The sequence below is a fragment of the Hyperoodon ampullatus genome (assembly GCF_949752795.1).
Source record: "Hyperoodon ampullatus genome assembly, chromosome: 17".
Lineage (NCBI taxonomy): Eukaryota > Metazoa > Chordata > Mammalia > Artiodactyla > Ziphiidae > Hyperoodon > Hyperoodon ampullatus.
The window spans coordinates 19,783,657-19,797,122 of NC_136930.1; the positions used below are offsets into that span (position 1 = coordinate 19,783,657).

A 13,466-nucleotide genomic window follows, 5' to 3' on the forward strand; every position below is an offset into this window, starting at 1 on the left:
TTTTTTTCCTGTAGTAAATAATGAGCTGCCGCCTGAAATCCGGCTTGCCAGTGGTCAGCTAATGGGTGATGACCTGTCCCTCCTTACTGCAGGAGAGCTGTCACCTTATATCAGTGACCCAGCGCTGAAGCTATTCCAGTGTGCTGTTTGCAACAAATTCACCTCTGACAGCCTGGAGGCCCTAAGCGTGCATGTGAGCAGCGAGCGCTCCCTCCCAGAAGAGGAATGGAGGGCTGTAATTGGAGATATCTACCAGTGCAAGCTCTGTAACTACAACACTCAGCTCAAAGCCAACTTCCAGCTCCACTGCAAGACTGATAAACATATGCAGAAATATCAACTGGTGGCTCACATTAAAGAAGGGGGCAAAAGCAATGAGTGGAGGCTGAAGTGCATTGCCATTGGCAACCCTGTTCACCTAAAATGTAACGCCTGTGACTACTACACCAACAGCGTGGATAAATTACGCTTGCATACCACCAATCACAGGCACGAGGCAGCCCTGAAGCTCTACAAGGTAAGCAGTGTCATCCATTTCTCTTGGCGCAGAGTAGAGGAGGGAATTAACTGTTTTGGAGCTTGGACCACAAATCTGCAAGTTAAGGAAAAAAGAGAGGAAAAAAAAGAAATAGAAGGGCAAGAGCCACAGTTTCTGCTTCACATTGCTAAATGCAGAGCCTGTTGAAGTAGATGGAATCGGAAAATATATTTAAAGGATTTGCGATATGTCCCTTTTACACGTATCTCCGTGGGACTGATCACTTTACTGGTTGCCCTGAAATAAAATCACTTTTCTGAGTGTTTCCATATATAAAATAATACTCTTAAACCTCTTTTATTGATTGATCAAAAACAACAACATAGCAACACTCTCAGCTAAGTATTAATGGTTTCAGGGATCAGAGGACAAAAATAGTGCTGCCTTGTGAGTGCATCACCTTTTGTTTGGTGACAAACAAGGATGATCCAAACACTATGTTTGGTTTATGGGTTTTTTTTTTTTTTTTTTCCCGGCAAGCTCCTGGTGGTATTGAGTAAAAACCACGCACTCCCTTAGCATCAGTTGTCAGTCTCCTACTTAACTCTGTTGTTATTTTGCATGACTTTTCCCAGCTAGTAAATTTTTAAGCCACTCAGTGGGTGTGGCACAGGTAAAAATGTTCGTTGAATGGCAACTAGACTTTTAACATTACAGGGGAAAAAAACTATACGGATGTAATGAACACGTGCAAGCGATGAACATCATTTGTTACGTACCCTGTCTTGACGTTTTCTGAACCCTAATTACTGGTTACTTTATTTTCTGCAGTTTGTTTACTGGATTGGCTTGATTGTCTTGGTTCATGTACAAATGTAACAGATTCATTTCTATGATGAATAACTTGGTAACTTATAAAAACTTCTTTTGTCCAGAGGATATTAAAATTCAGAAAATATTGCAAACCGTTAGTCATCGTAAGCAGCTCTAAATATGATTACAAAATCCATTTTGCAAGTGTTATCTATTGATTTATACTAGAAATCAGTGATGACTATACTATCAGGAGTCCACCAGTGATTATAATACCTATGGCTCTTCTAATGTTCTTTCCAACTATAAACAGACCACAAAAAGAGCAGATTGTGGCTATCTCGAGCAGGGGCAAGAATTATTTATTTGGGTTGGCCTGCCACTATTTGTTTGGGCTGTTTCTTGAAGTTCAAATCCTGGATTGATGTACTGAGCGCGAAAACCTAAAGTAGTGGTGTGAGATTTTGTAACGTTGTTCCTGTAATATCGGCTCTCTGTGGATCAATAATGAAAGCATTAGATTTGGGTTATACCGTTTGAGGGGGGTACAGGCCCTGACGTAAGATGGAAAACTTCTAAGTTGATGGTATTGAAAATGTAATATAATGGATGAATTGTATCATAATTCATAGCTTTTACAGCAACAGTTGACAGCCATTCAGTTGTCAACTTTTCTTCTGCTGATACCTGAACTATTAAAATTTTGAGAACACCTAGGAGAAAAAAAGTAAACATTAAGTTTGTATAAATAATAGATCTCGACCCTGGGAGCTATGTAGAATATTCATGAACTGTGTTTGTATTCACACAGCTCCTCTAACACTTTAAATTAACATGTTGTGAATAGAAGATATAAATGTACAAATTTTTCCATTTTATTAATCTCATGTGGGAAGCTAAAGAAAGGTAGAACGTTCCTGTTTATTTTCTTAGGAAAGATTATTTAATCAAGTTGTTTGATGATTATTTACACATGTGTATGAGTGTATTAAGTTTATCCATTCATTCCATGAGTATGGATTGACTATCCTCACTGTCTGTAGAGCAGTTTGCTAGGTGTCAGGGTTACCCTTGAATTTCCTTTTCAGAGAGAGTTGGATGTTGTCTTTGAAAGTGTAACAACCAGATGAGATAGAACTTGCTTATAGAGAGGGCCTTAAAGCAGAGAGAGCTTTAGATCCCAGAGCCAAAGGCTATATGTACTCTTACCTTAAAAACGTTATGTCATATATAAATTGACTTTTCCCCTATCTTCTTTATTTGCTTATCTCTTAAATACCCAAGTGTCCTTGTGGTGTGGTGTCTAAAAATGGTCAAGAAACAAATAAAAACACACTTTGAACAAACTTACCTTGAATTAAAGGAAGATGGAAGAGATAAATATTGGAGCCATTGAAACTTGGTATTGGGCAATTGAACTATATTATTTTGCATTAGCCTTCAAGGAGCATTCATTCTTTCTAGAAGTCACTAGAAAAGTTCTTCCGGAGTAGCAGTGTGTTGAGGATGCTGTTTCTAAACTGATTTACAGGAACTGTGTGAGTCGGAACTGTGTGAGTCAGATCCAGAGGATTTTCAAGTGCAGTAATGAGGATATTAGCAAGCTTGGTCGGCTTGTGTCGGCAACATAAAATTGCTCCATAAGTAACATTAATTGCTTTTAAATGAGACCCTAACAAATTGGCCTAGGCCTGGAAAAAAATGATGGTTTGGAATATGGCGAAAATATTAAAATTAGACTTAAAATGGTGTCAGCTAATGACTAGATAATAATCGCCTATATAAAATTCATTTTCATTAGGAGTTTAATTTACATCATTTTGCATCGTGAATTATTCAGACTTCAAGGGAAAGTGACAAGTAGCAGTTAGAAGACAAATACAGAGCTGGGAGAAAACAACTCTTCTCCTCATTGACAGCATATCGATTCATAACACTCCAAACGTGGGGATCTGTCGGGGCAATTTGAATAGGCCACTTACCTCTTGCATGGTCAGCCTGAAGCAGTATTACCTCAAAGATGAGTGTGCCCTTATTCCAGTTTAAGGAGGTTAAAGGTTAAAGGTTAAGGGGTAGCTTAAAAGCATCATCTGCCTAGCTGCTTAACACTAACCTGATCAATTTAATGAAAATCTGTTTTACAGATGTTGTTTTAATGGATTTGGCAGGATTTAGGCAGCTTTAACATTAGACGTATGCTAGTAAAAATTATTTCTTTATTTGACCAGAACAACACCTTTCCTTTCATGTTTAAGGTAGAAGGCTTGTGGGTTATGGTATTTTGGCAAAGAACCCAGGGGCAGAATGTGTTGATGATTTTTCCATATGGACTCAGAAAAAGAATACCTTTATGTCCATTGCTAACGATGACTGCAAAAACAAACAAAGCTGTGTTCATTTTTTGGCAGTATTCTTTACCTTAGGTTTTTTTTTTTTTTTTTTTTAAAGGAATTTTGTTATTGTTAAGAAAAGCTTACTCCTTTCTTCAGGCAAACTTCTCTGAAGCAGTAAGCACTATTAAATTTTGATCTTTTTTTCCTCTGGAAATTTTAACGATGAAGCAAAATTGGGCTAGGAAATTCAAACGATAAAATGAAACTGCAGGGCTTTCCTGGTGGCGCAGTGGTTGAGAGTCCGCCTGCCGATGCGGGGGACGCGGGTTCGTTCCCCGGTCCGGGAAGATCCCACATGCCGCGGAGCGTCGGGCCCGTGAGCCATGGCCGCTGAGCCTGTGCGTCCGGAGCCTGTACTCCGCAACGGGAGAGGCCACAGCAGTGAGAGGCCCGCGTACTGCAAAAGAGTTAAAAAAAAAAAAAAAGAAATTGCAGATTGACCTTAATCTTCTCTTTTAATGTCTGAAAGTGTGTTTAAAGTGAGGTTAATAAGTACTGAATGCATAGATGGCTACAATCAGTGTTGCAAGGTAAAGTGTGTGTGTGTGTATGTGTGTGTGTGTGCATCTGTATATAATGCCAACACAGTGTTCTCAGCTAAGCACTTTATTAGATTTGATTATGTTTTCCCAATTTCAAGCCTTTGCATCCTTTACAAATTTCTGTCGATTGATATTCACATAATGAATCCTCAATAAATATTTGTAAAATGAATAATGGACTAATGCATGAACTGAGACGTATTAAAGAAACTTCTTTATTTCCAACCCTCATTAAAAAAAAAAAAAAAAACACTGCAATTTGGTCTACCCCTTAAATGATCCCAATCCTTTTCTAAAGTGTCCAGTAAAAAGATGAATGAAAACCACTTAGCACTACACATTCCAACTGAGAGAGAACAAATAAGACTTTGGTAATATTTCAGATTTACAGTTTACCTTATTCTTGCCTTAGAATGACCGAGACTTTTCTGGTCAGCTGATTGGTCGACCACCATCCTGTGCAGGGCATGAAAATATGCTTTCCACACCTGTGCTTTAGCTGCTTTGATAATATTATATTGTACTTTTAAGTGAGGTGTTCACAGCTTCGCTGGTTCAAAGTCAAAAGCTTAATTATACTAGTTTTTTTTTTTTTTTCTTCCTGCATCTGCTAGTTGTGAAGGAGAATCATCTGTCTGAATTCCATAATGCTGTTTTCATATTTGGATTTCAAATTGGCTGAGGGCAGTGAATGAATCTCTTGTCTCCATGGTGAGCAAAGGACGACACATGGGACTTAGTCCTAGGTAACTTTTAGTGTAACATTCCCCCAAGGAACATTTTTGGAGTTTTCTCATTATCCATGTTATGGATGAAAGAATCCGGGTTAAGAACTAAAATCAAGGTGCCGGGGAGGGTCACAGAAGAGAATGCAAAAACCACGCTGGGCAAAGTATGTGGCAAGGAAATAAAAAATGGAATAATTAGCTTCACCTGCCTTTTCTGCTTTTTCTTTTTTTTTAACTGGTAGGAAATGAAAACCCAATCAGTTTGGAATTAACAAAGAATTACAAGCATTTTCTTTTCAATAGGCCTGAGCCCAACTTTGCAATTTAAAATCAAATATACCCAATATGTACCATTTCAATTATTGAACTGTCATTGTCCCAGTGTGATGGTAAAAGAGGTTAGGAGATTGCGTGGTACCCATATGCATAAAAGTCATTGCGCAAAAGGAAACTGGAATATGTGTGTGTATCTAAAAAACCAAAACAGGTTTTTCTTAATCTTATTCTAGTCATTTGTTAGCTGAAGAAAGCTGTTTTCAGAGATAAACAAAAGTTTTTCTTTTCTGCTGCTAAACATTAATGTGAATATGGAAAATTTTGCACTTTTTGTGTCAGTTTCAGATTTCTGTTCCTTTCAAGGTTGAAATGCAGTGTGAAATTTAATTTCAGTTGCAGGATTTATTTTTTAAAAAGTAATCACAACTCAAATTATTCTGTTGTATTCTCATATAAAAAGACAAGGCAGTGGTTGAAAAACCAAGTTTCTGTAGTAGAAAAATACATGCTTGCCTAATACTTATAACTAATAAATATACACATCAAATAGAGGTCAGCTGGTTAGCTAATAGCAACTAATAAATCACTAGTGTTTTCAGATCACAATGTAATTGGCCAGCCCTACTACTATGTCTACTTCTGTTTTTAAGCTTGACATTTACTGAAGCACAGCCATGTGTTGGAACACGGCTACTCCAGCACAAATATGGGCATTCTCACTATATTCACATGGCAAGAAATATATACTACATTATGAGCTGAGAACCCTCTTTGTATTCCACTAGGAAGAAATGACCAAAAACGTCTGTCTATCCAGATACATAATAGATAGATAGATACACACATATATATAGATATATTTTGATACATACCAATCCCTAGAAGGATTACTTTAGACCAGGTATTAACAACATATTACATCCATGTCAGGATATATAAAATGTTTTTTTTTTTTTAGATGTTGGGAGTAGGAGTTTATTAATTAATTAATTTATTTTTGCTGTGTTGGGTCTTTGTTTCTGTGCGAGGGCTTTCTCCAGTTGTGGCAAGCGGGGGCCACTCTTCATCGCGGTGCGCGGGCCTCTCACTATCGCGGCCTCTCTTGTTGCAGAGCACAGGCTCCAGATGCGCAGGCTCAGTAGTTGTGGCTCACGGGCTTTGTTGCTCCGCGGCATGTGGGATCCTCCCAGACCAGGGCTCGAACCCATGTCCCCTGAATTAGCAGGCCAATTCTCAACCACTGCGCCACCAGGGAAGCCCTTAAAATGATTTTTTAATGTGTGAAATTGTTAACAAATCCAGACGAAATTTAAAGAAAGCAAAGCGTGTCATTGGAATCCTCCTATTTTATTTCTGACACATCTGACACATCTTTCCTTAACTAGTGCTACCATCTCCCCACACATCAGGCACACACCAGTATTCTCTTCTCTTTTGCTGAAATCCTTACTGTTTTCTCATCTAGAACTTCTCTTCATGGAAGTACACCGTGTTGCGAGATTACCCACCTAATTCCCCAAAGAAAACGAGCATTCCTTTCATTAAGGAGGAAAGAAGCCTTTTTCATAAAAGCAAAGTAGTGCAACCAAAAGTGTAAATGACTTTCAGGTCTTTCCCAAGGTGCATTTGGTTTTAAAGGAACCGCTTGACCTGGATGAATTCCTAATGTGTGAGGGGGGACAGTGGTTACATCAGGGATGGGGTTGTGATAGGGTGGTGCCCCACCCTAAGAGCTTACTGCATTTCCCTTCTACCGGATACACACATGCGCGCACACACACACACACACACACACATCACACCCAACCCTCCACTTTAGAGAAGCAGTAAAAACTCTGGCACTGCCATTCACTTCACTTCAGGACCATGTCAACTCAGACTTTGAGATTTATGTTACTGTTTTTGTATAACTTGTGCTCATTCTGTCTCATGTGAAGTGTAGGTATGGTTTAACCCAGATTAGTAAATCCCAACCTGAGGTCATTTAGGGAATGCAGACAAAGGTGTTATATCTCATAATGAACGTGCTCCCCCTGTCTGTTTCTTTGGCTTCCACGTAATCATCTCTGTCAGTGGAGCTTGTTTAAAATCGCTGAAATGTTCAGATGAGTCCCAGGATGCCACGCGGTAAGGCAGCCAGAGTCATATGCTAAGCAGGCCTCGCGCTGCCGAGAGGGTCTTGGCCCAGGGTGGAGTGTGGAGGAGTTGGCATGTGCATAATGACCATGGTTCTGCTTCCAGAACATCTGGCCGGCCTGAGTTCTACTGGAAATGCTTTACCAAGTTTGCTTGGAGTCTGAGCCTCTGCTTAGGCTGAGTTCAATTAGACGTGGAGATTTTTTCATTATTCAGATAATTCAAGCCTTCAAAGGCACTTTTTTCCCCCAAATTATCAGTGTATTGCAGGAGAGCTTATGCTGATATGATTATTCAAAAGAAGAACAACGATAGAGGCACAGCCCCCAAGAACCCGTTAGGAAACGTCTTCACAGATTCTGTAACCTAGGAGGAGTATGGTGATTGATGTTCTGTTTGAACATGCCAAATGACTTGCCCAAATGACATCCAAATGAATGCCCAAATGACATCCCAAGTTCTACTTCCAATAAATACAGAAACTTTCATTAAGCACTTCCTTTGGGCCAGGTTTCTAAATGTCTCTGTTTATGGAGGTTGTGTCCCATTAATGAGGAAGGATACAAACCTTCTTCTCTAAAGTGATGCTTCCTAACTCACTCTGTTCTTCCAATGTGGCAGGGACATGAATCAAATTAAGGGTTGAATCCATATACTAGCCCTTGAAAGCTTCCATGCTTTTTTTCAACAATGGCTGGTCAAAAAGCTGAGTGTGACTGCTTTCTTGGGTCATCAGTAGATGTAGAACAATGTCACTTGTATGTCTTGGCTGACTCATGGCTCTCTTGCAGTGTACAACTTTGTTAGTCAGTTTCAGAGAAAGGTTATGGTGGGAATTACAGAGCAGAATAGAGCTTTTCTATTTCTTGGAATATTTATGTTGTTCTTTAAACATGAGGATGGTGCCACTGATGCATTGCCTAGAAAATGAAGAAGAGAACCACTTACTAAAGAATACAAACTGTGTCAGATTATAACTTCAGTCAATTCCCTTGTAGAACCAGGATGCTACTTTAGTTTGAGTCTTGGAGGATCTTTCTAACTTCAGTCTGCAGTACTGTCGAGAATTCTGCTTAAAGGTAAATTATTGTAATGACAGTTCTGTATTATCACAAATAACACTTACATGTGGCAACATTTCATTTCACTCGGTTTTATAATATTTTATTAACACTTTAGGTTTCCTAACGGAAAAGTAATTTTGCAGCTTTGACTATAATTCATACATATATTAAATATGTATATATAAATATAAATGTGTATTGAGACCATACTCTCAATACTTTATTGATACAGATTTTCCTAAATACTTTCTTTCATTGGAAATATTAGGAAGCATAGAATATACACTCCTCTCTCCTTGTTGCTTAAGGGATAAATGTTAGGGTTATATTTTCCGATTACTCAATTTTTAGGGAGTAGTGTGGAGGACGGTTAAGCTTGAAGAATTCTTTGTCCCTGGATATCTGCTGATAAAAATTAGTGGAATGCAGTGCTGAGGATGTAAAGAAATGAGCTATTGATAAGTCCAACTGTATTGCTTAATTCGAGTTTGGGAAGAAAGCTTTACAAGTTTCACATACTGATTTTCAGTCCATGATTATGTGTCTTGTGTCAAGAAGAGCCTCATTTATAGATAGAGTTGGTAATTGACTGTCTATGTATGATTTACAAGCTATTGGAAAGAATCTCACCAAAAATATCCCTTCTTCTGATGCCAGTCTGTTGTCAGTGAAACTGTATGGATACTTGACTTATCCATTTATCACCTCTTAAAATGGCACGACTTTTTGAACAACAATTGTAAGTTAAAGCATTTTATGTACATTATCTCATTTACTTTTCCCAAAAGTTATAGGTTGTTTTTCCCATTTTAACATATGAGGAAACTGAGATTCAGAGCAAAACTCCTTGTTCAAGTCCTCACAGATAGTAAGAGCACGTGCTGGGGTTCTCACTCTGGTCTCTTTTCAACCCAACCCTTCACTTACAGTATGAGGCTTTGCTAATGAAAACATTTTGCTGTAATACTTGAGAACAGGAAGAACAGGGAGTGTGAAAGGAAGAGAAGGGCTGGGCGCCTCAGAGGCAAACAACCGTTTTGTCCAGGGTTAGTTATTTTGGAGCCCACCTTTATTCCTTCAAGTTACAGATTCCCTTAAAGACACTGCAGATGCAATGTAACGTAAGAGCTTGCTGGTAGGGTTTGCACCCGCGATTGCAGTCAACTGGCGTGATGAACTTACACCTCTTGCGGGCATCTCGAAGCACAAAGGATGGACTGCTGGTTCAAACTGTTACCTTTCCTATTACCAAACTCTTTCCTATCACAACAGAATTCTTTCCCTTTAAAGAAACGTTCCTTTTGCTGGCATTTTGGGGTGTTTGGTATATTAAATAGTAAAGGATTCATAGAATATTTATCACTTCGAGTGCCTGCGCTCTCAGTGTTTGCAAGTTAAGCACCTTTGGAAGCTGCCTTAATTCATTCAGGTCACCAGGGTACTTCAGCAGTAATGTACTAAATGGTACCCTGCTGACCTGAAAGATGGAATGTGCCTCCCTAAGCATTTAACTTCCTACACAGCAACAAGTAAAGCACAGTCTACTCTCTGCCCAGGACATGAGTCTCCTCTTCCCTCTTCCTGACGTTCTTATAACTACTGGAGGAAGTCCTATTCATTTGCTACGTAACTAGCATTTTAAAAAATAACCTTGTTTTGAATTATTATTATTATTTTTTTTTCGGTGCGCAGGCCTCTCACTGTTGTGGCCTCTCCCGTTGCGGAGCACAGGCTTCGGACGCGCAGGCTCAGCGGCCATGGCTCACGGGCCCAGCTGCTCCGCGGCATGTGGGATCTTCCCAGACCGGGGCACGAACCCGTGTCCCCTGCATCGGCAGGCGGACTCTCAACCACTGTGCCATCAGGGAAACCCTATTATATTTTTAACTTGTATCTTTTACTTCTTACTTTGATTCATTTCGTTCCAAGCTTCCAGGAATTTTCTTCCCACCGTAGGTTTCTAATGCACTCCCTTCCTCTCTCTCCTCCTCGAAATTTTGCTAATGATTCCAAGGAACCGGCCCACGTCTTTTTAGAACTATTGACGTGGACTTCCCTTAGAGATGCTTGAGGAAAGCTTGCCTTCCTGAATCTGGCTACCTATCCTGCAAAAAATTCTCAGTCATTGACACCGTGGCAGTTGACCGTACTCATTAATGAAATATTCTTTTAATGGAAAGGAAGAATAGTCTTAGTTTTGAAGTGACCGAACTGTTAGGAGAGAAGCTCCCAATACCAAAGCTGGTGTGTGTAAAGGATGCAAGGACATTTGGATAATTATGATGGACAGTATCTTTTAAAGGCTTTAAGTATTTCTAACTATTTATTTGGCAGACCTGAAAATAATACTAGCCTATGTCCTTAGAGCCTGAAGTCATTCATTGTTCAGTTGTGGGAAATCAGGTAGCAAGTCTGATTGCCATCACCTCTGGAAGAGTGTCAGTTTACAAAGCATCTCCTTTAAACTCAATATATATTCAGCACTTACCCCTAAGTAACGGGGAAGGTGACTTAGAATGATTCCCCAATTGACACCAAATAAATAGTGTTGATTTTTAAAATAAGATTAACATGCTAAAATGGAAAATATGTAAACAGCAGAATATACCTTTCAGAATTTATTTCATTTGGTGAATTGATATTACACAAACTTTGGAAGGGAGAAAACGCTCTCCTACTTACTATGAGATACTATCACTGCTTTTTAAACAGAGGCCCCTCAATGTCTTTTGAGAAAGAATTTGACTAAAAGCAAGTTCTGGTTTAATTTATTTGTTTTGGTTTATTATAATTTTTATTAGCAAATTAAGTAATTTTAAAAAGCCTATTTGGATGGAACCATCGTACCAAGTTTTTCCATCATGGGTATTTCCTGAGAAGATACTCCCCAGGCTCATAACCAAATTCCTTAAAAATAGATCCAAAGAGAATTCATTAGTAACTTTTTTTTCCCAGAGAAATAGAGTCTTTGGCTCTGTTAATTTCTTAAATATTAGAAAAACTAAGATGGGTTTTATGAAGAATTCTTTAGTTTTTAGAGTATTCATTCTTAACATGGCAATAGAATTACCATCTTTAAGTCAAAAATGCAAAAATTTCCTATTGCTTAATTGTGTCGACATTTACTTAGATGTATGTTTCAAAATAGACTCTCAGGTATAATATTTACTTATAAGTTCCTGTAGCATGTACTAGGTCATTTTATTTCTTCCTGTAGAACTGTGGCTACCCCTTTAAAAGTAATGGCTTCATAACTTATTGGAAAAGCACTGATACAGAAGTACATCGAAATTGATTTTTTTTAAAGTCTGTGAACACTTTTCTAAAAAGTGAGCCATTTAATTCTTTATCAGTGGGTATAGAAGAATGTGGATACATTCAGTTCTCACGTGTTTGGTGATTATAAAGTCAAAATGCCAGTACTCCAGTGATGTTTTCAGTATGTATCCAAGGAGACCTACCTATACCTATTTTGCTCAAACCCTGAAACAAATTGCATGCTCGTGCATGTGTGTGTGTGTCTGTGTGTATGTGAGAGAGAGAAATGAGTGAGAATACAGTATACAAAGACTTATTTTAAAAATTTGTTGAAGATTACGAGTTAATAATTAATGCCTACTTATTTTGTTTTAAAGTAGAACTCAGAAATTTCTTCCTGCAAATTGTAACTGTTCTCAGTCCCTAGAGGTAATAAACCTTTGACGATGTTGTGCAAGACTCGTCCACAAGCCCTGAAATCAGTTCTGTATGTACACATAACTAATCAAATGTTCAGAGAACAGGTTATGATTTGGTAAAAGTGATGGGTGCTCCAGAAAGTAAATGGCCTCACCAACTGGGGCAGCACATTTAGCCTTTTTTCACCTTATAGAAGGCAGGTCCTATTCCCACCATTGGAGCAGGTATGTTTTCACAAAGGCTTGAGCACTAAGTCCTTTGAAAAGTTATCTTTTAAAGCAAAGAGTTTCTCAAATTAATACCTATCTAATTAGTACTCTACTCTTTTCTTTGCCTTAAAGTCACAACAGATACAAGACACTTAGACTCAAAAGTATCCTTGAAATTCAGGGACTTAGGTAATCAGAACAAATATCTTCTTAAATTGACCAACTGTCAATGTCCATGGGGGAAAATGATGAAATAAGACAGCAATCTCAGTAATTAAGCATAAAATTATTGAGGAAAATGTGAGTAAACGTCTCAAGAAATCAGTTCTAAAATAGAAAAGGGAGGAACTAAAAGAACTAAAGTACAAAACCTACCATGTGGGCAGTGCAGTGAAAGTTGAGGCCATTGTATTCTGGTTTCTTGCTGCTTTTTTTTTTTTAATCTGCAACAGCTTTGTTGAGATATAATTCATGTACCATGAAATTCACCCATTTAAAGCATCTAATTAAATGTTTTTTAGAATAGTCACAGAATTATGCAATCATCACCACAATTGATTTCAGAACATTTTCAACACTCCAAAAAGAAATCCTGTGCCATTTATCCCTCCCCCTTCAATAATCCCAACCTCCCCTTTCCTGGCTCTAGGAAGATACTAATTGCCTTCTGTCTATATAGACTTGTTTATTCTCAACATTTCATATAAATGGAATCATACTATGTATGGTCCTTTGTGACTGGCTTCTTTCACTGAGCATGTTTTCAAGATTCATCCATATTGTAGCATGAATCAGTACTTCATACTTCTTTATTATGGAATTTCCATTGCATGGATAAACTACATTTATTTATCTTCTCATCAGTTGATGGTCATTTGAGCTGTTTCCACTTTTTGGCTATTATGAATAATGGTGCTAAGAACATTTGTGGATAGGTTTATGTGTGGACATGTGTTTTGATTCTCTTAGGTTTATACCTAGAAGTGGAATTCCCAAAAGAGCAATCACTGATATTAACTGGACTCAGTACTGCTGATCACTTCTTATTTATACCTGATCAGCTTCTTTTCCTTTTCCCTTTAAAAAATATTACACATGTTTATCACTCTTCTGATGCTCTTTATTCATCTTCTGCTCCATGGCCAACAA

At 38.3% G+C, this 13,466-nt stretch overlaps 1 protein-coding gene across 2 annotated transcripts in view; it reads left to right on the plus strand.

Annotated features, from left to right (window-relative positions):
- Window positions 1–13,466, plus strand: part of ZFHX4 (zinc finger homeobox 4) — a gene marked incomplete at both ends in the record, with an annotated part of 152,183 nt that overhangs the window by 3,427 nt on the left and 135,290 nt on the right. The window contains one exon of one of the 2 annotated variants that reach the window (XM_079722373.1): window positions 15–517. In XM_079722373.1, coding sequence (XP_079578499.1) covers window positions 15–517 — 503 coding nt within the window. The remainder of the gene's footprint in view (window positions 1–14; window positions 518–13,466) is intronic. The other variant, XM_079722374.1, reaches the window with a different exon arrangement.